General features: G+C 35.7%; 2 protein-coding genes across 2 annotated transcripts in view; one reads left to right on the top strand and one right to left on the bottom strand.

Moving 5' to 3' along the window:
* Window positions 1-636: 636 nt before the first annotated feature.
* On the bottom strand, window positions 637-2,096 carry LOC105543906. The gene has a single exon (XM_011986090.1). The coding sequence runs from the start codon at window positions 1,683-1,685 to the stop codon at window positions 1,194-1,196; it is 492 nt and encodes a 163-aa protein (XP_011841480.1). The 5' UTR covers window positions 1,686-2,096; the 3' UTR covers window positions 637-1,193.
* The window catches only part of GALNTL6 (polypeptide N-acetylgalactosaminyltransferase-like 6), a 1,310,737-nt gene continuing 1,284,618 nt past the window's right edge, over window positions 755-26,873 (top strand). The window contains exons 1-2 of the mRNA XM_011986093.1: window positions 755-2,489; window positions 2,910-3,216. Of these exons, the coding sequence (XP_011841483.1) occupies window positions 3,079-3,216 (138 nt within the window). The 5' untranslated portion in view covers window positions 755-2,489; window positions 2,910-3,078. The remainder of the gene's footprint in view (window positions 2,490-2,909; window positions 3,217-26,873) is intronic.

The raw sequence follows: 26,873 nt of genomic DNA, 5'->3' as shown, positions 1-26,873 counted from the left end.
CATGTACTTGATTGGGGAAGTAACAGTGATTATGTCCACTCACTGTAATTAATGATTTTATCTGAATGGATGCTGTATGCAAGACCGTTTACTAGTTTAACAGTAATGAAGCATGTTTCAACTCAACACCCTGGATTCAACAAATGGAATGATAGTATGCCCATTCCTGATCCAAGACTATTTTTTAAGGTATTGTTTAAAATGTGAGAGATTTTATTTTTTTTAATTCCAAGTTCACTTTTGAGTTATTTAACTTTGAAAAGTAATAACTGTATCAGTACTTAAAAATATATCCAATATAATTAAATGATTCTCTAAATTTATTTCCTTGAGCACCTGACAATATTCCCAGGAAACCTCTCCCTGCTATGTTGCTTCCCAGAATTCATATTTCAGTGTTTCAAAACTGCACTTCCTTAGAGAGAAAAAGAAGGGTAGAAAATAATGCAGACTACAAAAGGCAAAGTGTATGTGTGGGGGTGGGGGTGAAGCATTAAGTCTCTTACACTCTAGATTAAGTTGCATTTATATAAAATTTAAAGGTAATTGGTGTTGATATATAGGACACATTCAACAACATTTATTAAATATGTTTTCATTCTATTTTAAAATTCAAGTGATTCACGAAAACACATATTACAGCATAGCCCTTTATTGATGCATACAGTCCATTTACATTGTTCAAATACATTTTGAATTTCTAATGCGAACAGTTTAAGGCATAACTCTTCCCACTCAAATCTAGGTCTTTCTCAAGTGAGACGCTAGAGTGAGAGAGAGTAGAAAGGGGAGGAAGAGATAGGGCGAGCAGAAAAGGAGGGAGTGCCAGAGGTGAGGGTGAGAAAGAAGAAAGAAGGGAAAGAAAATACAGTCTGAAGTCCACAGGCTTATCTATCCCACGCATGTCTACCCCAAGCATGTGGACATCATATCCAGGTTGTAACAAAGAGGTGACTATGGCGTTTCTTTTTGGCTCTAGACAGGCGCATTCAGCCTGCATTGCATGCATGTCTGTCACCTCATCTAAGTCCCCATTCCTTCCGGAGTTGTGAGCTCCAGATCCAAGAGTGCCCAGTGCACGGTGCTGGGCACGCTGTCCCTTGGTGAGGCTGCCACAGGTTCCTGCGAGTGCGGTCAGGGGCGTTGGTGCATTGATATGTTAGGCGGAGGGAGGAGTGCCATCTGCCAGAGTCTTATCTCGTTCCCCACGCTTTCTGGCCATCGCGGAGGAGTGTGCGAGGACAGGTAGCCCTCGCAGTGACAAGGCGCGCGGAGTGCGGTCGTGCAAGGCGGGGGAGGAGCGGGGTGGCACTGCCAAATCTTAACCGGGGCCCCGGGTGTTTGCAGACCCGAAGAGAGCCACCTTGGGTCTCCACGGTGTCCTTCAGCAGCTGCTGCCTGAGAACTCTGAGCCTCAGCTCTACCTTGCTTCGGGATCCTCTTCCTCCTCCTTCCCCACCCCCTACCTGGCCTGAACGGCGGGACGCGCGGCCCGGGGGATCCCCTCTCCCCGGGACCGGCCCAGCCCCGGGTCGCCTCCACCTCCCGCAGCCGCCGCGCCACGGCTCGCCGCGCTCCAGCCGGCACCATGGAGGAATTCCTGGGACACGCGCCTGCAGCCGACGACTTTTCCCCTGGAATCTCTGGCCTGGCGCCCTTTGGGTGAGATGACGGGGTACTGGCATCCCTGTCGGTCCCAGATTACCCGGAAAAGCCCTGGCAGGGAAAGAGAGGACCCGTGCAGGCTGGGAGCTCCCACTCCTCCTCCAGCGTCACGCTCGCCCTCCGCCGCTGCCTCGCGTCCGGGTCTGTTTATATAGCGTCTGGAGGCCGGGCGGCATTGCCCACCCCCGCCAGGCGGCCCGCCCTCCTTCCCGGGCTCCGGGCTCCCGCACGTGGCAGACACCAGCTACGTCTCCGCGGAAGGCAGGCGCCGGGGAGTGGGGTGCGGGCGGCCGGGTGCAGCCGCGGCGCATCTCCGCCTTCCGCTCCTCCTCGCAGCGCCCTCGCCCGCTTCCAAGCCCAGCACAGACTTCGGTTTCTCCGCCTCCATCCCCTTTACGAGAAGAGGAGATTAAAAAATATTGCCCTTTAGGTGCTCGTGATGGTCCTGTGGGTTCGTTCAGTTGCCGGAAAAGAATGGTAACATGAACAGCGGAGCGTGAGAGCGTCACCGGGGGAAGGGACGAGATTGATGGGCAGAGCGCTCACTTCTCAGAGGATCGCATTCCTAGGACCGCGCGAGGAAGGGACGTCGCGGCGCCACCACTTCCTGGCTGGACTCCGCTGACATCTGTAGCCTCCTTTCCACCAGGTTCCCGGGGCTCCCAGCCTCTGCCTGCAGAGGAGCGTGTAGACAGCGCGCGAAGGTCCAGGAGTTCGTGGACCTCCAGCCGAACCAGAGTTCTGCCTGGATCCCGGTGGAGTCCCTGCATCCCGGTGGAGCCCGCAGGCAAGCTGGCTCCGGAGGGAGTTGAACTTGAGTTCAGGTGGGTTATCCCAAGGGGAGCACTGGAAAAGATGTTCAGGGAAGACGAGGAAGGTGACGCTGTTCCAATGTCAAAAGCGGACACTTTTCTTCCTGACACTTGAAGGGGTTGAGCCAGTTCCTCTCAGTTCTCTCTCCTAACCCGCTCCACCCCGACCAAGCCCTCCTACACTAAGGGGGTGGGGGGCGAAAACAACAGCAGCAACAAAAACTCCCATTTACCTAAGTATCTAGCATGCTGTTGACTTTTTCGTAACTTACCTTTAGTCAATGAAACGACCATATTTACTCCATTGCTTTATATTAATGGAGGTCAATGAGCTTAATGATTTCCTCAGTCAAGTCATTTATTTCTAAGCCAATAGATAATGCCTTCGTCATAGTTTTCTGGGGGGAAAGTAACTGTGCGTTTGTTCTGCAGATGGCCAACTCCCTCTGAATCGTGCAGATTGGTGCTGAGCACGCAACAAAAGTTTGTAGCTTCTCAGTTTCTGGTGCTTCGCAGGGGAGAGGAAAGGAATTTGACACTAAACACAAGAAGCAGTCAGGGAGCCATCTCCTTTAACTTTTCTTCTCTGTTACCATTTGCAATGAAGAGGAAACAGAAGAGATTTCTGCAGATGACTTTGTTATTCACGGTGGCTTTAATTTTCCTGCCTAACATTGGTCTCTGGTCTCTGTACAAGGATAAGCACCTGGTGAAGTCAGCGGAACCTGGGGAGCAGCAGGTAAGTGCCACCCAGAGAAAGATCACAGACGGATGGGTAAGGCAGTGATACTGGTGCGGGGACTCCAGAAACCCGGTGTGGGATCGCCTTGGGTTTTCCCCCAAGTCTTGACAAAGCTGATTATTACAAGACTTTAGAGACTTTGGGGTTTAAGCAAGTAGCTGTTTTAAGATTGCAGCCAGTGACATCGTGACGTGTACAACTAGTAAAGAAGTGTAAGAGAGGTCAAGAAGAAAAGAAGATAATCTTTCACCATTGGTCTTAGGTTGATTTTGACTTGAGGTGGATGAAAGGTAACTGTTTAGCTATGGAGGTGGGAGTGGGTTTGGTGCAAGTTTAGTAACAAGGATAGGTTTTTGGTTTCCATTGGGCATACAAGTCTATGTTCGGGTGAACGAGGCCAACTAAATCATTAAGATTGTGAAGTGGTTCTTTAAAAATCAAGCTACACTTTTCAGTATTTTGGTTGTAAATTGTGCTTAGCAACAGCTTTTTACCCTGTCGAAACTTAAAGTCTCTCTTTGGTCTCCCCTGTTGCTAAGGTGCTGCCATGGGGTACACAGGCAGAGTTATTAAGGATGTTCATTCTGTTTCACAGTCGCTTGATAACAGTATGTTGCTAACAGCTTGCTGTCATGTTGGAAACACCCACACTAAAGAGATGTAGTATAATATGTTTTCTTTCTACTTAATATGTTACTCATTAGTATGTATATACCTCATGACTTAACATGAACCAAAATAACTGTGTTCCCAAGTGAACAATAATGAAAACGAGACTTCCCAAAATGTTGATGAAAATCAATGTTGTCGAACTCTTTGTTTATTAATAAATAAAATAGCTTCCATAATTAAACTTTTAACAACAGAATGCAGCCTTCTTCATGATATTGATATACCACTGTTTCAGTTAGTCCTGTGCATCGCCTTGGAATATTAATATTCTTATTTTCAAGGGTCATCACCCATGAACACTCTGTACTTTCCACACATAGAAAATGTTGAAGTAGTCCATTCCTGGAAAACAGCAATAGATAGTAATGGCCATTAAATATTTGCTCTTATACTTAATGAAGTTTAATTTTCTTTTTGCACAGTGGTTGGTTGTGAAACATAAAGAGGTAATCTGCTTTTTCATCATGACAAAAAGTCATTACCAGTCTCTAAACTTTAAAGAGAATGAGTTGTCCAAGGATTTTCAGTGGATTGTTATTTTGAGGATAAATGTTGACATATTTTCATTTAGTTGTTAATATTTATTATCCTTTCTAATAGGAATTCAACTTTGGTTTGAAGTATATTCTGTTTTGTCATTCCAGTGAAAAAAAGAAGATGGACACTTTGGATGTGAAACTTTTTTTGTTCTTATTTACATCATTCAACCCTTGATGTAAAACAGGATTTTAGTGACTTTAGTAGTCAATATGCTATTGTGTAAAATCTCCATTCCATGTTGGTAAAATAAGAAAGGCAAAATTATTTTTTTCTTGAAATTTGCTAATTCAATTAGCAATAACCATCTGAAGTATTTGCTGGTATAGCTAACATAAAACACTAATTAATTTTATTAATGAGATTCTTACAACTTTCACATTGGCTCTATTAATTTTGACCCTGAATGAGAAAATTGTTTGTCTAGCAGCATAAAAAAAATACTGTGACAGTTTAACTCTCTGATCTGTCATTATTATAATTAAGACTGTTTCCTTATTTCTGGTTCTTCTGTAGTGCAAATGATAATTTCAGGTAATCAAGTAATGGGTATAAAAGACATGGGGTGGCAAGAGAAGTTTCATATACTGTAGAATAAATAACTGAGATTGATGGATATTGTATGACCTTCCAATTTAATAACCCTATGCAAAGGCTTTGAAACCGAGTGGGAAAGAAAATAAGCCCTAAAATGGAAGTCAATCATCTACTTTAATATTACCTAAATAACAGTTTTAAAACTAATACTTTTTATAGATTAAAATATAAAATTTAAAAGGTAGAAATTAATTGATTACTTACTGAAAGATAGAATTCATTGTAAAGTAGAAACAGTTCTCATTGGTTTTATTCTATTATTTATTATAATTAGAAGGAAAATTAGGATATGTTGTTCTCAATAAGCAAGTTTTGGGCAAGTAAGAGTTAAGTAATTAATATTTATATTGGAACAAATAAAAAGCAACTTTTCAAACATGCTTAATATTGTGATGTAATATTTGGCTAATGTATATATATTTCAATGTTAGCAAGGTGACTAAACACATAGGTTTTTAAATTGAAACATAATTTGGCTAGTGGGTAATATGTTATTTCAATTTAGCAATTAATTTTTAAGGGACATTTTCATGGTTAATTGCTAAATGTTCTCTAGAAACCATTTATTACCATATTTCTCTCCAAGTTGCAAAATGCTGAGGGTGAAATAATGTGCAGATCGAAGCACTGACAGCAATAAGTACTGATGCTAGTCAAACAAGTCACGTGCCCAAATGAGTGAACTAGTTTCACAGCACTTATGTGTAAAACAGCCAGCGGTTCTAGTTCTAAGTATCACGTGGTAGTGGTCATAAGAACTGAAAAACTTGCACTGTTTTAAATAGTTTAATTATTAGAAAAAGTTACAGGGGAAAAAAATTAATGTATGGAAATTCAAAATTATGGAATGGCTAATACTTTTAAAATATGCATTATTTATATTTTAGCAGATCATATCACTAGCAATTTTTCTATCTAGTATTGAGTATAAATTGTACTAATTCTGCAATCTGAACTAAATAAAATGAAGGGAAATGAAACAGGAAACACTGATGGGAACCACGTGGATTAATTTTCACAATATTTAGTATTTAACAGATTTTTTTCTCGAATCTACTGTCTGATTACACATTAATAGTTTGTATTTTCTAGACCTTCATTTAAAAATAAATTTAAGATAACTTTCTAATATTTAAAAATTTTCTGCATCTGTGTTGCAGAAAATGAAACAAAGATGTAAAAATTACCAAGTTATTTATTTCAAAGTTTTTCTTTTTCCTTTGCTCTCAGAAAACCAAAGAGGATCAATACAACAGTTTTAATAACACAATGCAATTAAAAGCTTTTTATGGTCTGGGCTCTGCAAACTTGAAATCAAGTCACTGAAATAAATATGAAGTTTTTGAGATTTTAAGATTTTATAAAAACTATAAAGTGTTTTTAAATTTTTATTTAGATGTTGTTACATTATTATAATTGTGATGTGTTATTTTCAATTGACTTAATTTTGGCTCTTTTTTGTTATTGGGATGAAATAAGTATCTCCTTTATGTGATTTAGAAATATATATGTATATTAAAAGAATCTATTGATAATATATTTAGCTGAGAATGATTGCTATATAATCACTGTACAGTAATTCTTAGCTTCACTTTTCTTTTTAAACATTTGAAATGCTCCTCTTCTCTTGTTTCAGCTGTATTTGAATTAAATACCACTTACATATTTAGGTCATAAGCTGTGAATTAGGATGACATATAGAATAATGCTATACTTTAGAACAAAACTACTATATCCAGTCTTATTGTGTTTCTGTTTTCTTAATCACTTATTCAAGAACATGTGGAAAAACCTAGCACCAAATACTTTTTCCTAAATACATTTTTAAAAACCCCAAATTCCAAAAAAGTAATGGTAATAGTAATTTAACAACTAACTTGGAAATAATATTAATTACAGAAATAATTCAAGAATATTTAGAATATGAAGAGGATCTTGCAATTTTTGAAATAAAAATGAGGGCCAAAATCTTATAATTTTAAAACAGACTTTCTTAGAACTGTTCAGAATGATTTTAGAAGCTTATCTTGTCCTAGATTTTCTAACACATTAAAAAAAAAAAAAAAAAAAAACCTAGGTCCTCTATGTCTCTTTGCAATTGTGGAATCTTATTATTTATTTGAATTTCAGAATTTCTATTTTTAAAGTAGGGCTATTTGTCAGATTCACTTGTAAACTGTGCTTGACAGATATGTGACTTTACCTCCATTAAAAAAAAATAACTCTGAAGGGGATCCCTTAGCATCTTTGTCTAATTCATCTAATGTTAATCAACCCTACACTGCAGGGGGAGCCTTCTTTTTGAACAAAAATTTTTTTCCAGTGACTTTTAAAACTCGTCTTATAACATGAAAATATCAGGTAATTGGTGCCCAGTGTATGCAAACTGTCTTATGCATTATTTTTTATCACGCTGATCACTAACGCTGTAAAATATGTCTGTGTTCCTTTTTCAGCAAATACCTTAGAATTTGGAAGAGCTAAGGACAGGAGGAAAAATTTACACCTACACTCAGGATGGCACATTATCAATACACTAGATGTGAAATGACACATTAGTTTGAGCCACAGTGTTCTTAATTAGCTAAGATGTAGATTTGAAATTAGGGTTTTAAAGGACCTTTTCTTGAATTTATGGAAAATCCATTCAGAATCACTACAGGGTGGCACCACACGGAACACTGTAACAAGTATCTTAATTATTTGCTGTGACCTGGTAGATCACTACATGATTAGTTCATCACATTGCCCCATGGGAGACAGAGTGGAAAACAGTCTTCTGTTCACAATCTGGTAACAAAAAAAGAAAGATGATTTTTTCCCCTCTGTTCATTTCTGAGTTGGACAAGCTGTGCTGAATCAATTAGCTTCCTATAAGTTTTTCCTATAAAAGGAGCCAAATCAAGTTGGAATATATAGGAAAAGGGTGAGAAAGGTTGAGTGATTTAAGTGGTGTAGAAGAAAGGATTGAATTTTTTTGTTTGTTTGCCAGGAGTAGCCATGACAACCCTTAGAAAGTTTGCAGCCATGTCTCTCCTTGCAACATTTTTACACAAATGAAAGACAAGCTAAGGGACATCAGCAAGAACATTACAGGAGGAGATAAAACTTAAAATTACACGAAGGCATCACAAGATGTAAGTGGAATATAGAATCAGACTTAGATATGTTTGGTGCATCATGCATTCCCATTTCTCCCTTGATTGGCTTGCTTATGGGGAAGAGTTTTAGCTCTGGAAACTTCAGATCTTTCAAACCATCTAAGGAGACCATGTTCTTTTCTTTTGCTCAGATTTGTACGTGTTTACAAAATTACTGTTATTAAACAAAGGTGCAAATATGCAAAGAAATAGAAGGTTCTGAAGATGACAGTAAAGACACACTATCCTAAACTTGCTCTCCTTATCATCTCACTCTACAGCTAATGATTTCTAAATTATCTCAAAATGTAATTGTAATGCTTGAATGGACAGCAAAAAACAACAAAAAAAAACCTGTGTGCTATGGAAATATGTATTTAGATAGACACAAACATATATCTATATAGGGTTCATTTAAAGATTGTAAAGAAGGACAAGCATTCACAAAACTTTAAGGCATCATTAACTCTAACTTTCTTCACTAATATATTGATGTCTGTCACTGCTTAACAAGTAAAATGGCATCAAAAGAGGGTGAACAAATAAAGGTATATTTAGGGTTAATGATGAATTCAAGGTAAAGCACATCAATGTTTCCACCAAGTTTTTTGCTTCCAGTGTGGTAGGACAAAAAGATGTGAGCTGAATTATTGGTACCATCAAATAAAATGTATTTGTTTTATTAATTCATTTAGCAACAGACATACACATATACATATACCCATATGCATAGTTTCACTTATAAAGAAAAATTAAATTCACCCAACTGTTTTGTTTTCTGCAATATTTTTAACTTCCATAAACTTTTTGTTTTTTCTATTGCTTTGAATCCACAATAGGTAGTTAGGAGAATCTGAAGCACCATTGAAATGAATTATTCTAGAAAAGTATGCAGAAAGAGAAAGAAAATGCATCCATCTCTAGAAGTGCTTACATCTACTTAGCAAGTGTGAAACTCACAATGAGTATTTAGCCTGTTAGTATGGCACAGATTACAAATAGGAGAGTCACTGTTATAATGTAATATAATTAACACAATTCTGCTTGTTATAGAGCATTATAATAGCTACCACCTGTCTTAAAGACTGGTGGTTTCTCAATAAGTACTAAGAAGGCTAATTTTGAATTATTTCAAGTATTCAAATTTTTATGGACTATAATTTCAATTCTTGAAATCTAGAAATCTGGAGAAAATTATAATAGTTTTGAATGTTTCCATCGTATTGAAAATGACCAAATTGTTAGGTATGCCACCTAAGTTTTAGTAGGTGGCCTTTCCTTTTCCCTCATGTATTTATTTATTTTTCCACAAGACAAGGTCTCACTCCGTCACCTTGACTAGAGTGTAGTGGTGCAATTGTAGCTCACTGCAGCCTCACCATCCTGGGCTCAAGCAGTCCTCCTGCCTCAGCCTTCCAAGTAGCTGGGACACAGGCGGGCGCCATGATACCTGGATAACTTTAAAAAATTTTTTTTTTGTAGAGACGGAGTCTCACTATGTTACCCAGGCTGGTCTCCAACTCCTGGTGTCAAGAGATCCCCCCACTTCAGCCTCCCAAAGTGCTGGGATTGCAAGCATGAGCCCCCACTCCCAACCCTTTGCCCTTATTTCTGACGTGTTTCCCCAGCTGGAAAATCCAATTGAACTTAAGGAGAAATATCAGAATTTCTGTAGTACTGAGTGTTGTTCTTTTTTAGTAGGTCAGCGTGTAGTCTCTAGAATCAAATTATTTGGGCTTACAAATTCTGGCTTAGTACGTTGTGACATTTAAGAACTTATGGATCTTCCCTAGATCAGTTTTCTTATTAATAAAATGAAGGTGATAATACCTTTTTTGTAGTGTTATAATGAGGATTAAACGCTTCGCATCTTTAACAGCATATAACAAGGCTTAACGGATACATATATTGTTATTACACACAAGTGTTTATAAACAATCATTGCCTTTACTAAGGTAATTAGTGTTTGTTTAATAAATACTTACAGATGGCTTCTCTTTTAGAGACATTGTCAAGAGAGCACAGCAGAGCAATGTCACTGATGTGTTGAATCTAGTAGGGAGGACTGTTGAATAAGTCAATAGAGTTTTAGAAACTAAAAGGACATTTTTCTTAACCTTTTGGATTTCATGCTTAAGGATAAGTTGATAAGTTTAATTTATTTTTTATATTATTATTTGTTACAAAAATTACTAAAACTAGTTCTTGATATATTGTACTGAAAACTATCCAAAAGTTGAAGTTTTTAATAAAAAAAAGAAAAAAGAGAAGCAATATTTCTTTGTAGTGACTACTCTCATTTCCTATAAAAATAAAGCCCATGACTCACATATAAGCATTTTCTTTCTTCTTCTTACTAATTACAGGCAAGAAACTGAGAACTACTTTTGTTGTTGCTGTTTAAATCTTGGTCATGAGTTTGACTGGATTATTCAGGAGAAAAAAAGTTAAAAAGTAGAATAAAAACTCTCAAAATCATTCAGCTCCTTTATGGAGTTAGCGTTTTTTCCAGTGGAGTTAGAGGACAGATAAAACATATTGCATTGTGGCAGTTCTTATAAAAATTACATAGAGTTTGCATTAAGCAAAGGGGAGTTCAGATACTTCAAGTCCGTATGTTGGCCTCATTCCCTTACAGAAGTATGTAATTGTGGGCATGCTACTTAACATGTTTAAACCTCAGTTCCACACATGGAAACACAAAGGTTACCTCATAATAGGGTAGCTAAGAGAAATAATTGGATTACATGTTTAAATTGCTTGGTACATAGTAAATAATGAGGGAAGCTGTACGAATAGCAATCTATACCTTCTCGACTTTTTAGAACATCCATTTGAAGGTAGTAAGTAATCTTAAATATTGTGTGCACCTAATAAAGATAAAATATATAAAACCTACTACTATCAATTTTTCTTTTATTGTTGATACAATATTTTTTTGGATATGCAATACATGCACCACACTGGGATAGATCCTGAGGGAAATAAGCAATGAAACCATAAATCTGTTTTCAATTAACTTAGAATCTATTAGTTAAGAAAGGCAAATACACACTTTAATATAAGGCTGGATTACATGGCTTTACAATAAATACATGCTCAAATCATTTAGAGTTTAGAAGAGGTAAAAAATATGTAAGTTATTGTGTGATGTTTGTAGGTGGTTCCACTCTAAGTCCTTTGTATCTTTAGTATTTAATCATCCCCCAAATTCATTGAGAGGCTCTTCTGTATAACTGAATTCACAAGTAAGGAAGGCACAAAGACAGAATTTGAGTCCATGAGCTCTGGATTTATAGAAAGAGAAACTAATTGGCAATGTTAACAGCCACATTGTTTAAGGGTTTCAAAAGATCATTAGGCTTGAATAATTCGTTCCTGGTATTCTCTTGATTATAGTTACACACAATTATAGAAAATTAAACAAAATTATACTAGATTAAATGGTAAGACTAAATATTTAACTAAAATATCTTATATTTTTAAGATGGATAAAGGATACTGGTGAGGTAAGCATCGATGTAAATGGCTGGATGTGGGACCCTGGTTGGTAAGATACAAGTCAGAAGAAGGTTGATGCCCCGAGAGATTAAGGGGACAGTTTCAAGGAGGATGGAGGTAGTCAACTGAAATAAAGCAAAAAGAGAAGCAGCAGTGGTTATTATCTAAAAGGTAAATTTAGAGTCTGTGCTTTTAATAGTTGGAATGTTTCTCCTGGCAGGAATGTCTGAGATTTTTTTCCCAGGCAGATATCTTACTACTTTAGAGAAGTAATTAAAAATTTCTGAAATAGCCTATACACTGTTAAAATATATATATATATGTATATACACACACACACACATATATATATAATAGATGTCTTAGCTAGAAAGATGACAGATGGGTAATCAGATATTTATTATAGTTCATATAATCTTATGAAAAAGATTGAAGGCTATAGTACTGAAAGGAAATGTCAGGAAACCATACAGCCACCTTGTCAATAAGTAAGCAAGCTACCTGTCAACATAAATGCTGATGATGACTAGCCACAGAGCGTGAAGGAAACAAACGAATAAACAAGCAAGAGTGTACTTAAGTATAATATAGTAAGTGGGGATAGATGGGTGGGTGGTGGTACTTATTGCAACTAATATTCAGTTGCCAAAAATACTAAGATAATACATTAATAATAAAAGGATAAACTGATTATAATAAAAGTAAAAATAAAAGTCTACACATTAATAAACTTTAAGGTCATTTATTGAGCTTCTAACATTTCTCTGACACTGTATTAAACTGCTCTTAAGTCCTCAACACAAATCCATTTTATATATATATATAAAAAAATAGTACTATCTTATATTACAAATGCAAAGAGATTAAAAAAACTTGTCAGGAATTTTTCTATCAGTATCAACTATTGAGATTATATAAAGTTCACCATATATTACAACTACATCGGAAATATCTTAGATCATTGCAACACAAGAAATGATATAATAATTTAACTAGAAAGTCAATATGCATAGTGGTGAAGGGCATGGACACTAGCTCCAGATTCCCTGGTGTTAGCTCCAGTTCCATTATTTAACTACTCAAAGACCTTGATCAAGTTACTTATCTTCCCCGTGTCTTAGATTTCTCATTTCTAAAAAAAAGTATAAAAAGAGTGTCTACTGGATTTAGCTGGTATAAGGCTTTAATAAGTTAATCTGCATAAAATGCTTAGAAAACTGGATTGTACATGTTAATCTATTTAAAATGTTATCTATTATTACTTGTTAGAATTCTAGAAAATTAAGATTGGAAAAAGAGAAAAAGCATGTTCCTATTATTACTTGTTAGAATTCTAGAAAGTTAAGATTGGGAAAAGAGAAAAAACATGTTCCCACACACTTTCTTTCATGAACCATCATGAATATGATTCCCTTTTTGGATACACTTTTGCATTTTTATTTTTATTTTTTGTTTCTAGATCCATCAATGCCTCTTGATATTTTTGCATTTTTAAAGTAGTTTTTAAAAGTGTTTGAATCATGTTTAACTTCTTCTTTCACTTTTTAAATTCTTGAGTAGACCATACAGAAAATAATATGGCACTTATTTTAAAAGATTTTGTAACTTGAACTAAGGTCGCATGTGGTCCCACATGTCAGAAGCAAACTAGATTTCAACAGAGAATGTAGCTCTTCCCAGAATATGCAATCAGCAACGAATGCTATTTTGATGACCTTTCCCCTCGTATTTTTAGTTCTGTTCTCACTACATGGTGTTAATTTCTGAACATGTATTCTGCCCTCAGGGAAAAAACAATCTTTTTAAAATTGTGTCATTAAATCAGTCTAGTTGCCAAAGACAATAATAGAAGAATGTCTTTAGGGCTGAATACTTCATTATTTCATCTAACTTGAGTTTTAAGGTTGTTTTGGTTGCATCCAACAGTCAGGTAGAATTGGAAAAATCAAGAATGATGCGGTTGGAGACCACAGTTGAGTAACTTGATGAAGGAAGTGCTTTCTCACGCCCTCTTCTAGTGCTTCCAAGAAGCCAGCTGGCCTGAAAGACAGGGGAATGGAAAGCTGTGTAAAACTAAGTGGTGGGGGAAGATAAAAATGCTTCTGTTCCCTAGCCGAGTGAATTTTACCATTTTTTAGATAGCCTAGCAGAATGGTGTCAGATTAACAACTACGTAATGAAATCGTCCCCCCTCTTCACTTACATAGAAACTTTTAACTTTTCTTTCACAAGCCAAAGGAAATTACATTTTTTGGAAGATCCTTGGCATTCCAAGACAAAGATCTTGAGTTCTAATATATGAAATACAGAGAGGAAAATAAGCATCAGGGAAACCAATAGATAGAGTTCAAAAAAAGTGCAGAAACACAAGCAACTCTATCACTTTACACCTCTTCTCTCCTCTTCTTGGCTTCTTAGAGCCTTCTCTTTTCCTCCTTTTCCTTTAAAAGACAAGTTTCACATAGGATTGATTTGATCAATTATTAGCCCAATGAATAGATGAAAGCTGAGACACTTCAAAAACTGGAATCTTTTGCATCATAAAAAACATTCTGTTGAGCATAACCGTATTTCCAACTGTTACAATGTGTGTGATGTGAGAAATATTGTTTAGCTCAAGGCTTCCACTGTTGCTCTTTGTTGTCACTGGTTTGTTTGTAATGCTGGAACCTGTTACTTTATTCCAAACTAGACAATGGGAAAGTAAATATAGCTTAGTTGTGTCACCTTAACAGAGACAATCTTTCATAAGTTAAAAGTATAAACTGGCACAGTGAAACATAAACTACCTGAAAAAATCATTCTACATTTTCCTATTCAGCTCTCTTCCTGGTTTTCAGAAAGTGCTTTTTCCAGTCTTCTTTCTCTCTTCAAATCTCCCGTGCCACCACCTCTTTTATCATGCTTAGCAGGTAGCCTTCCTTCATTTTTCACTGTGAGTATAGGATTTTCATTTGGGGAGAACCACGACTCATGCCATCAAACCAGAAAGCACTGCCATTTGCATGGGTGTTTTCCCAATTCTCTACTTGCCTCCTGTTACTATGGAAAAACATCCCTAGCTTTAAGATAAATATGGAACCTTTATCCAGACTATGAATCACAACTTTCTTTAGGAACGTCCACATATTTTGTTTTTCTTCTCATTCATTTATTTTCAGCCTTTTCCTCTCAAAACATCCCTCACAATAATATTGAAACATGCTGAGGTTTCTCCCACTATTGGAGGGGGTAGGGGAGCCATTCCTGACTTTCCATTTCTACCCACCTCAGGCTGAATCTGACTCCTGCTAATGTACATTAACCCCTTTTGCCAATACCATCAGCAATCTCTAAGCAGTTGTTTCAAAGCTGCATATCATTAGTCGTATTACTTGTTAGAAAATAGATTAACACTCCTACCAAAAACAATCTTCTTCATCTGAGAAGAGGTGGTGAGGTGGGAGATTTGAGGGGAGAAGGGGTTGGAGAAACAGCTTTTGGAAAACAGAAAAGAGAGTGGAACAGGAAAACGTAGAGTGATGTGTGCTGGTAATTCAGGCTTCTCGGTGCACACCCCTATTTTAATTCTTCTGTTTTCACTGCCATTCCCAACCAACACCCATACTCACGTACATTTAAAAGTGTCCTTTACAGACTCCTACTTGTGTTCTTTTCCTAAAAATATGCTCATCAGGAGTGTCAACCGATGAGTATCATCGGGAGATTCAGAAACTATTAAGTATAGAGTTGATTCAAATGCAAAACTTGAGAACAACCACCTGGAAACATAGAATCCAAATGAATGGAATCAGTGTTCCAAAGTGGAAAAGTTAAGGCTATGCTTTATATAGGCAGAGATAAAAAAAAGGTCCAACAGCGTTACATTTGCCATACAATACTAGTGCATATGCCACAGCTATTTGATTGGTTACAGACTACTACATTACAAGGAAGATCACTTTATTACTCTGTGAATAGAGGCAATGATCTAAGGGGATCTTATGGCTGCCACTGTTTGGTCTTAATTATTTACAGGAAAAAGGTAGAAGTTGCAACTGCATGCTCTGTGACTCAGGGTGCATAGTCACACTCTTCTCAAGGCTCAAAAAAGTTATGTTATGAATGCATAAAATATATGTAGGTAATAGTCTATTTCATGTGCTACCATAAAAATACACAGAAATCTATTATAAAAAGTGAAAAAAAATTATCACAAGTTATAATACACTTACAGACCATACCTGGCACCATTCACAATCAAAAGAAATGTAAACAAATATAAGATGCAGTATTGGATTATAATTGCATGAAATTAACTGTTATACATACTGTACTACTGCAATAATTTCATGGCCACTCCTCGTTTTTATTACAGTGAGTTCAAGTATCAGGAGCATCTGCTTAAAACACTATGTGATGCTAATCACTTGGAGAAGTGAGCAGTTCATCTGTCTAGTAAATTGCTATCTCAGTAAAACATGATATCACAATTCTGTCATATTTCTGGTCATGTTTAGTGTAAAAACCATAACCATGAATAGCACTATGGGACCCAAATTGCCACTGGTGATGCTGGAAGTACTTCTAAGAAGCAGAGGAGAGTCATGACATTACAAGACAAAGTAGAATTGTTTGATGTGTACCACAGATGGAAGTCCACAGCTGCAGTTGCCTGCCATTTCAGACAATTCATCTTATAAACAAATGAAATAAACTTATGGTATTGATAAATACAATGCAGTATACTACATGTCTTTTCCTCATGCCTTTTCTGTTTGTTTATTAGCTGGAGTCTCCCTCCGTCACCCAGGCTGGAGTGCAGTGGCTCAATCTCTGCTTACTGCAACTTCTGCAGATTTTTGAGTGCACAAGGGGTCAATTCCCCTAGCCCCAGCATTTTTCGGTGGTCTTCTGTACTAGCAGTACTTCCTACAATGTCTCTCTTGAATTCATCCACATCTCTTTATACCCCTCACCAGCGTCCTAGTTGGGATCACCTTAAAATCTTTCCTGCAGTTCCGTGAGACACCCTCAGAAGGATACTCTGCCTCCAGCTTGCTCTCAAGTTCACCCTCACAGCAGCCAGAGCTGTTTATCCAAGGTGCTTAACTGAGTGGGCTACTCCATTCTTAAATCTCTTTATTGGACTCTTACACCTTCAGATAAAAGCTTGGTTTCTTTAATACAGCTTACCCCGAGTCTTCTTGATATGCACCCACATCCGATTGATCACTATTTCATTACCAAGTCTCCCTAAGCCTCAACTATTTTGAGCTTCTTTTAGTTTCCTGAGAGTGTCATACTTTTTTTCCCCTGGAATTTGAACATATGTTCTCTGCAGTTTTGCCTGGTTAATTTCTAGTTTTCATCAAGTGGTCTCTGGGAAACTTTCCTGATCTCCATGTTTGCATTAGATACAACAGTTTGATGTTAGATCTTCTTTTTCTGCCCGTATAATGGTACTCATCGGTCTGAATATCAACTACCTCTTTAGATAGTTTATTCTCTATTAATCAGCAAGTTTCTTAAACACAGTAGTGGGTAAGATGGTGGCACCTAAGAAGACATGCTCAGGTACCAATCCCTGAAACCTGTGAGCATTACCTTATTCAGAAAAATGGTTATTGCAAATGTAATTAATTTGAAGATCTTAAAATGCAGAGGTCATTCTAGATTATCTGCCCTAAATTATGGGTCCTAAATTCAATCACAAGTCTTCTTATAAAAGACATACTGGAGAATTTGATGCACGGATTAAAAGACACAGACAGAAGACGTAGATGAGATATGAAGACAGAGACAGAGATTACAATGATGCAGCCCTAAGTCAGACAGATACCCAGGAGAAGGCAATGTGCAGATGAAGGCAGGAATTAGAGTGATGTGGCCACAAGCCAAGGAACTCAAGAAATGCCAACAATCACCAGAGCTCGAAGAGGCAAGGAAGGATTCTCTAATAGAACTTCCAAAGGTAGTGCATCCCTGCCAACATCTTGATTTCAGATTTCTGGTCTCCTGAACTATGGAAGCATAAACTTTTGTTTTTTTAAGCTGCCTAGTTTGTGGTGATTGGCTACAGCAATCCCAGGAAGCTCATACAATCAGGAATTGTCTGTCTTTTTTCCTCTTTTTGCTTACAGTGCCTAGCATTATCTGACCACAAATTAGGTACTTGATAAATATTTCTTGAAATAATTAAGTGTCAAAAAGTTGTCTTTTACACATTGAATTTATTTGAGCTGAGCTATATGTATACAAAAAATAAGAGTATACACAGTCCAAATATGTATAAATATCATATAGGTACTGCCAAATATGAATATAAGAAAGTAAACAGTTGTCATACTCATGCGTTAATGTTCCATTTGCATATTTTTGTTCTGTCAACCTTATCCTGACTAAATATGCGATTATGTCAAGACTTGACTGATCTTGATACTGAATATTATAAGATTTCATCAAACATATTGACCTCTGACTATGCCATAGAAGATATGGATTATTTTAATAGCTTTATTAAAAAGAAGATAGTCACATCCAGACAAGCCAATAATAACATAAATAACAAAATATAACCATTGAATTTGCTCTTTCTTTAATTATGCAATTTCTGTTGTATAACATCTACTATAAAATGTGTAGGCACAATGTGTGTCTACATTTGAATAACTACCATGGCGATTTAGGAAAAGCTTATTTTTAAAACTTTACTAATCTTTAAAAAAAGCATGTAGTTGACTGAGTTCATTAATACACAATACAAGTGACCATGAAGCAGCACACTTCATTAAAAGAAGTAATTTTGGGAATACAGACTGATATATTTCAAGGGGCTTATTTTAATTTGAATGCTTCAGACCTTAAGACTTCTATTAGCTTGATTCTCCAGCAGAAGTCCTCCTTTGAACAACCCCCCCCCTTTTTAAGGAAATCTACCTTGAGTTAGGTTCATTTTAATTAGCAGTCACGTAGCAGAAATATAGAAGCAAGGAGAGAAAGGGAGAAAATTCAAGGGTAAAACATATGAAAGAGATTAGGAAAATTTATAGGAGCTAGAATAGATATGACAAGCTTTATTTGGTAGAGGCATATTAAATGCAGTGTCTTGGGGAAAAATGTCTTACTGTTCCAATAATTAAATAACATTGTGTTTGATGAAATGATTCTACAACTTTTCTCATAATGCTAAATTACATCAAGCACATTAATTACATCTCCTCTTGTTTGTACTAGCACTACAGTCAACTTTGAATTTTTTAACTTTTCATTCTGACATTTCTATCTACTTTTTACCTAGCTTTGACCTTCTTTCATTTCACTTGCTTTTGTGTTAATTTCAATAGTGTATGAAAATGGTTTTCAATAAAAGAAGGTTTATTGGCTATATTCAAATAGAAAAACATGTACAGGCCGGGCGCGGTGGCTCATGCCTGTAATCCCAGCACTTTGGGAGGCCGAGATGGGCGGATCACGAGGTCAGGAGATCGAGACCATCCTGGCTAACACGGTGAAACCCCGTCTCTACTAAAAATACAAAAAACTAGCCGGGCGAGGTGGCAGGCGCCTGTAGTCCCAGCTACTCAGGAGGCTGAGGCAGGAGAATGGCGTGACCCCGGGAGGTGGAGCTTGCAGTGAGCTGAGATCCGGCCACTGTACTCCAGCCCGGGCGGCAGAGCAAGACTCCGTCTCAAAAAAAGAAAAAAAAAGAAAAAAAGAAAAAGAAAAACATGTACAGAAGTATTAGAGGGAGTTGTTTAAACTGAGTCTTTTTCCTTAATGTTACCAGCTCAAAGGCATTCATTAATAAAAATATCATTTACAGATATAATTAAACAAAAACTATACATACCATTGCACATTGTTCTGTGTCATAATAATTGTATTCTAAAACATAACTTTTTAAGTGGTATTACCTAACAAAAATATGTCCATAGATGTCATTTTAATATTATAAGGAAATATGTGGATACACTTTTAAGTAACTACACTGTTTTAGACACAAATGTATTTTCTATTTTTAATATTTCATATGATTGTATATTGTTCCTATAAGTATATCCAGTTACATATTTCTGCTTATTTGAGACACAATCTGTCCTTGTCTTATGGTAATATATTTGATCTGGATAATTGATAAATTTAGTATATTTTATGTAGTTATACACAACTGCCAATTCCTTATGATATTTTCCATGGAAATTGGTTTTCATTTTCATTTTACTGATGAAATGTGAAGATTCTGATGAAATTTTTTAAAAGAATATATTTTTATAATATTTTCATTCAGGTAAAAAAATCAAATATTTGCTACCGATATTTGCTGTAATATTATACATATAAAATAGTAATCTAATCTATAAATGTTTTTCAGTCCTTTACCTTTTTCGTATCTCAAACTTTAAATTGGGCAAGATATTCCTATTTACATTTATTTATCTCATGGATCAATTTATTTAATATGTTCTTGTTTTCATATCTACTTTTTTATTGTCTTATTTATGGCAAGTTTTGAATAGTATTTTTCTTCCAGCACTAGTGACATTGAATGGATAGGTAGGCAGGTAGATAGATAGATAGATAATATTTCTATATCAACTTATATAGTTTGTTCCATTGTAAAGATCAATAGGCATGTGAATGCATTGCAAAAAAGTATAGAATAAAAAATAAGAATATAAAATAAAATAAAATTATCATTTCTCGTTTTATCAAACATCATATTATTCCCTGGTTTATTGGTTTTATTTGAGTAAGCACAAAGTATTGAGCCATGACTAACAAAAACATCACTTAAGGTTCATTAATAAGATTGACTTTTATTCTTAATTATGAGCCCAAGCAAAAGAGTCATAAAGTTAAAGGATAAAAGGTAAGTAGGTCTAGACTAGCTAGTAGTGAGCATTCCACCCTGACAACTGTGTATTTCTAGACAAACATAAACATGCAATAAGCTTCTAAGTCCTTCTATCATCAGAAAAAAATGTTTAAATTACCCTCATTTGATTATACATCCTGGAAGTAAGAGATTTGTGAAAAATTTTTCCATTTTTAAGCAGTCTTAAATGCTCATTTAAATCAATATAAAATATCATGGAATGGTCAAAACCTGATTTTGATGATTCTACCCTAAGGCCTATTTCACATGTGGCTTGATTAGTGCTGTACTAAGCAATATTAAAAGTATGTAAATGGACAAAATTGTATATGAAATCTAGGGTATAATATTAACAGCAGCTTTCTTTTTTATGAATGTGAAGTAAAGTATATATTGCTTATCATAATGGACAAGGAATGCTCAATGAATTGCTATTGACTGGTGTTTAATATTTTTTAAAATTTATATTTTATTTATTATAAATATTATTGCTGACAACAAATGGTATCTGTGAATGCATTCTTGCTTTTTAAATATTTTATTCCAATTTTAATTTGTTAAGCACACATTATGTTTAGTCAGAATTTTTTGAAGATGCTAATATTAAAAACAAAATAGAATGAGATGCAAAATGATCTTATTCTCTCATAAACAACCAAAATACCTGGCTAAAATCTTAATTATTATGACATTTCAGTCATTTTCTTTTCCAGTAGTAGATTCTGCATTTTTTTTTTTTTTTTTGACGTTTTATGGTCCAGGCTCATAGTCACATTTTTAATGTTACAGTAAATTTGTTTATAAACTATGGTAAGAAGAAATGTTATTTCCACTCTTCAACTCTTCTGGTTGCTTAGAGTATTGTCTAAATTATAATATAATGTCCGATATCTCTATTGCTAAATTAGCCTTGGTATATGGGTTTATATTAGCATAGACTTTGACCTATGGAGTGAACTTTTGGTACAGCCTGTTAAAAGAAATATGTTCAAATAGGGGAATTATCTTAGAACATGCTTATGTATATATTTTATTTTTCCTATCAAATAGCTATATTTCTCTAATCCATGAATATCTTCACCTTTTTTAAACACACTGCTCTAGCAAAATCATTTTAACCACTGTTTGAAAATACGGAGCAAAATATGCAATGTGATCTCCTTTTTATAAAAGTTTGCATAGATGTTTTCATGTTTTTGCCACAAAATGAGGAACTTCTTTCTTTGAAAAATTGAAAAAAAAATATTTCATTTATTTATTAAACAAAATTTTTAAAGCCAAGTGCTCATATTTCCTGGCTTTGGGATAACATTTGGAAACCTGTTTGCAAGCAGATGCTATAGTGTAAAACATTAATGCTTATATTTCAGGAAATTATATGATTCTAAGTATAAGTATTTTCAATTAAATACAGTGTGTTTGCTCTCACGGAATTGATTGCCACTTCAAAATGAATAAAATAATCTTGCCTAAGTTTCTCATAACTCAGATGAGGAAACTAAGTGAATACATTGGCCAAAACCGCACAATGAGTTAACATTCGTGCCTCAGTTTAGTTCGAGTATTAATGTTTGTGAGACTCATGGGGTTGTCCCTGGTACAACATTGCTTTGTGATGGTGTCACTAGTACATCTCTTTTCGGAATTAACACACTGGAACTTGAGATTGATTGGCCTGATAAATTTAGGATACTGATCCTGGTAAACTCTGCAAATACCTTTCTTTGTAGGAAAATAAACATAATGGCGTGATGTAGGGTTTTCTTTGCATTCCATTTACTGAGCGGATACAATATGTACTGGTTAATAGATTTTACATGTAACACACATTTACAATATGTGATGGCTAATAGATTTTAGGAAGAGCGAGGAAATACTAGCGCTTAAAAAGTGTCGATGTACCCTCTAAAGAGGTGTCACTAGAAAATCATGAAAAGTGCTCTTTTCTATCAATGGCACAGGCAAGAGGGGTAAAGCACAAGAGGCGTAAGTCAGACATGTTTAGATAAAACACTCAGGACTAGTGGCTATAGAGAAAACTGATGAACTAGGGGGAGGAGTACTTTGTTGTGGTCTTGTTTCAGTTTTCCCCTAGACTATGGAGATGGAGTTATTGTAATTGAAGAATGCTGTAGTGATAACATTTAGCCACAAGTCACAATATATTATAGTAGTTAGCAAAAGGACTGAGACTCACCAGAACTAAAGACAACACCTAGTTTTACCACTTAATTGATAGACAAAGAACATTCTCCGTGTTCTTCTTGCCGTCTCGCTCTGATTGAATGTTGAAAGAAAGATCGACAAACATATCACTTAGAAATGAGGAATAAATTTAAAAGGATTTATGAGGTCATAAGCGTGTTTTGTTTAATTTTCTATGGCTTTCTATTTTTATTTCTGCAAAGAAAGAATATTAGTATTCTACTTTGAAAAATACACAAAAGTACTACAGAAAAATGGAAAATTTCTTTCTAAGGTCAAGTAGGATTTTCGGCTTTGTGTGTATGTGTATGTATATGTGACTCTCCGTGTATCTGTGTGTGTCTGTATGTCTATGCAAATGTATGTGTGTGGGTTTTGTTTCACTGTTTATTGTTTAACATTATTAGGTGCTAGATTATTTTACATTTTTATTTATAACTATAGTTTATAACTACAGCAATAGTTTATTTATAGCTATAGTTTTATAACATAAATGTTACTTGAGCTCTAAAATATATTAGGCAGAATGGCTATTATTATATATAATGTAACATTTAATATTTATAGTGGTTGAGGTCTTTATATTGCTTTTTTATTATTTATGGATATAACATTAATTTTTAAAGCAATTGACAGTCTCTAATTATTCACATCTAGAGAAAAGTGAAAATAGTTATGCATAATTCATTAATAAATAAGAGCTTAAATTAGTTTTCTATATTGTTACTAGCATATGTCTACAAGTGACTGTATGTTAATTACTTACTAATGGCTAAGTACATTTTATGACATATCTTATATTAAAGACAACCTGTCAGATTTCTTTTACTATTAGTGTTCTCATTTTAAAATAATAATAGTTAATAATGGTAATAATTAATGGTTGACTGTAAACAAAAATAAAAAAATTTAAATGTTATCGTAAGATAGGGTGCAATCAATTGATAGTTGAACGAAGTAGAAAAATACTGTCTATAACATCTATACAATCATTAGATTTTATGTAGTATTTGGAGCTGAAGGGAAAATGATACTATCATTTAGCCATGTAGTATCATAAAATAGTGCTAGTAATAGTAACAGTAATAAAATGTACTTCCTCAATGCTTTCTCCCAGAATTCTTTAGTTGTGTGGACACTGAAACAGCTAATTTGATATCAGACCCTCAAGAAAATGTGGTTGTGCTAGATGAAACTATTTTTTAATTATATAAAAATAGTTGACACACCTGATTCTGTATCCCATCTTTTTGGCAACTACCTCACACTGCTTCTAACTCTGCACTGCTGTCAGTCACATCCCTTCTTCATCAATGTGGAGATAAGCTGATGAACTTTGGGGGCAACAATGCCCGTTAAACAGTTGCTCAAGGCCAAGTCAGCATCTTTTTATTTAAATAATTATTTATTAAGAAATACTTTAGACAATAAAAAGATATGGAAGAATAAAATGATAATATTTCTACTCTCATCTTTGCGAATACAACAGAGAAAATATAACTGAAGACACCCCAGTCCTTGTCATGTACCACACACTATTTGAATGCTCCTCCTTTCTAGTTCTCCAACATCGTCCTAAATATGACATGATTGTATTATTAATTCCCTGAAATGTTTTTGGATTTTTAGTATTTTGTTTTGTATCCCACAGAAGAGTTTTCAGTGTTTCATGTTAACACATTCAACTTTTTCAGTCTTCTGTCGTGATTGTCACCGACTACCTTGAAGAGGGGAAGTGGGCGTTTTCACATGAGAGTTGGGTGGTAGTGATGAAGGAAGATTGTTTAAATACAAGGAAATAGATCAAATAAGTCAGTGTTGAAGGAAAAGGAAGCTAAGTTTCTCTTCATTACAGAAGAGAGTTAATATGTCAAGGGAAAAACCTAGAATGAACCCTAAGTTATTAGAATAGAATTGCAGAGATCAATGTGAATTCATGTTTTATAATACAAATATAGACACAAAATGAATATACATGTACATGTGTGCATGTAAATACTTAATAATTACAAAGAGGAAAAGAGCAATTTGATAAGGAGGAATATTGGCAGGCACCACAATGAGTAAATGACTAAAATGATCACTAGAAATAGGGCAAATGGAAATTGTGAGTCAGCTGATAGGATGCAATGAAAATATTATAGTTTCTGTGGTATTCCCTCCAAAGATATACAACCTGAATCAAATAGTGAAACAGCAGACATGCCCAAATTTATGCATACAATAACTGGCCTATAATCTTCAGACGGGTTGGCATCAGGAAAATCAGGAAAAATCTAGGACCTAATCCATACTGAAAGAAGCTAAAGAAATATTACAACTAAATGCAAGCATGAGAGTGAACTAGATCACATTTCTATAAAGGATATTTTAGGGGGCTAATGGTGAAACATGATGGGATCCGAGACTTGGGTGACAATAAAGAATCATGTTTATATCCTGACCTGGATTGCTGTATTGTGGTTATGAAGGAGAAGGTCACTATTCCAAGTGATGGGACGTCTTGTTATCAACTTCCTACTAAATGGTTCAGGAAAAAAAAAATTAAGCTTAAGATTCTTTTAAAATAATGTAAGGGGGAAAGTGCCCACGAGGAGATCCCTAATTATGTAGTATATTTCCAGTCTAGAAATATTTACCCAACTCTCCTACAAAATCATCCCTGAGATATTACTCTCAAAACTCCAGCAAACGCTCTTTTATCTTTGATAGATTGGCATGTTATGTTACTAGGTTATGCAATGAGAGTCATATATTCCTGGTTACCGGGAAGCTCCAAGATAAATGCTGTGTTTATTTGGTGTAACTTTCTTAATTAACACTTGTCCATGTAGTTTCTCCCTTCACTCTTTTGTTTGTTTCTTTATTTGCTTTATTGTGGGTTTAAAAGTTTAAAATTTATTGTTTCTGTCTCATTTATTTTTTTATGTGTTAATTAATTAATTAATTTTGAGACAGAGTTTCACTCTTTTTACCCAGGCTGACATGCAATGGCACCATCTCAGCTCACTGCAACCTGTGTCTCCCAGGTTCAACTGATTCTCCTGACTCAGCCTCCCAAGTAGCTGGGGTTACAGGAGTGCACCATCATGTCCATCTAATTTTGAATTTTTAGTAGATATGGGGTTTCACCATGTTGGCCAGGCTGGTCTTGAACTCCGGACCTCAGGTGATCCACCCACCTTGGCCTCTCAAAGTGCTGAGATTACAGGCGTGAGCCACAGTGCCCAGCCTCTGTCTTTGCTTTAAGTACTTTTATGGTAGCTACAAAGACAATAAATATTTTATTGTTTTCCCTTTTTCTGTCTCTTCTGCCTTCACTCTCTCTCCATCCAGTGCCAAGAGCCTCATAGGTATTTAACACTGAGTTAAATATATTTACTGTACTTCTTTGCAGCAAAATCACACAACACATGTACTTATGAATTTCATTTCAAAACATGAGTTTGTAACATTAGTCCCGAGTGCTTTTTCATGTCTATGTTGAGACTGGATATATACATGAGTTGGGCTAAGCAACCAAGTGCTGGTCCAAGTTTGAAGGTTGCCAATATAAAGGACAAATGTAAAAATGCTTAGAGAGTGGACACATATCTTTGATTCCCAGATCTTTATAGGGAGCTACAGAGTTTGGTGTTCAACAGTAGGAAATATGCTAGGTCAGACAAGTAAAGGAAGCACAAGGATAGCTGCCTTTTAAGCTGCCGTGCAGGGCTGGAGCTGCATAAGCACTCCAGGGAGTGCTCTCTGCCATCTAAAACCTTCCCGTGTCTCAGGCATCAGTCTCCCGGTTTTATACTGAGTATTCTGATGTAGAGCATTCCAAGGCATGGTGTACCATGGAAATGATGAATCTTAAACATAAATAAAAGTCCAGAGATTTTTTTTTATGTAGTAGTTCAGATAACATAGGTTATAGAAAGGTTTGCAGATATAGGGATGTGGAGAGGCACAGGTAAGAAAGGCACAAGGCTGACATTCATGACATTATTATCACAGGAAATAAGTAAGAAGAGGAGCATCTTTCAATTCTGCATGCTATTAGGGCTGTTAAAATCTGCTTTCTCAGAATTCATACCTCAATAAATTTCTTAATTTGTTCGTAAATTTGTGTATGAAGGTACAATCTCTGATTTTTTTTAAAA

Source organism: Mandrillus leucophaeus, unplaced genomic scaffold (genome assembly GCF_000951045.1).
Source record: "Mandrillus leucophaeus isolate KB7577 unplaced genomic scaffold, Mleu.le_1.0 Scaffold292, whole genome shotgun sequence".
NCBI classification, from domain to species: domain Eukaryota; kingdom Metazoa; phylum Chordata; class Mammalia; order Primates; family Cercopithecidae; genus Mandrillus; species Mandrillus leucophaeus.
Note: the sequence above shows the minus strand (reverse complement) of the source record. Positions and strands in the feature narration are given on the sequence as shown.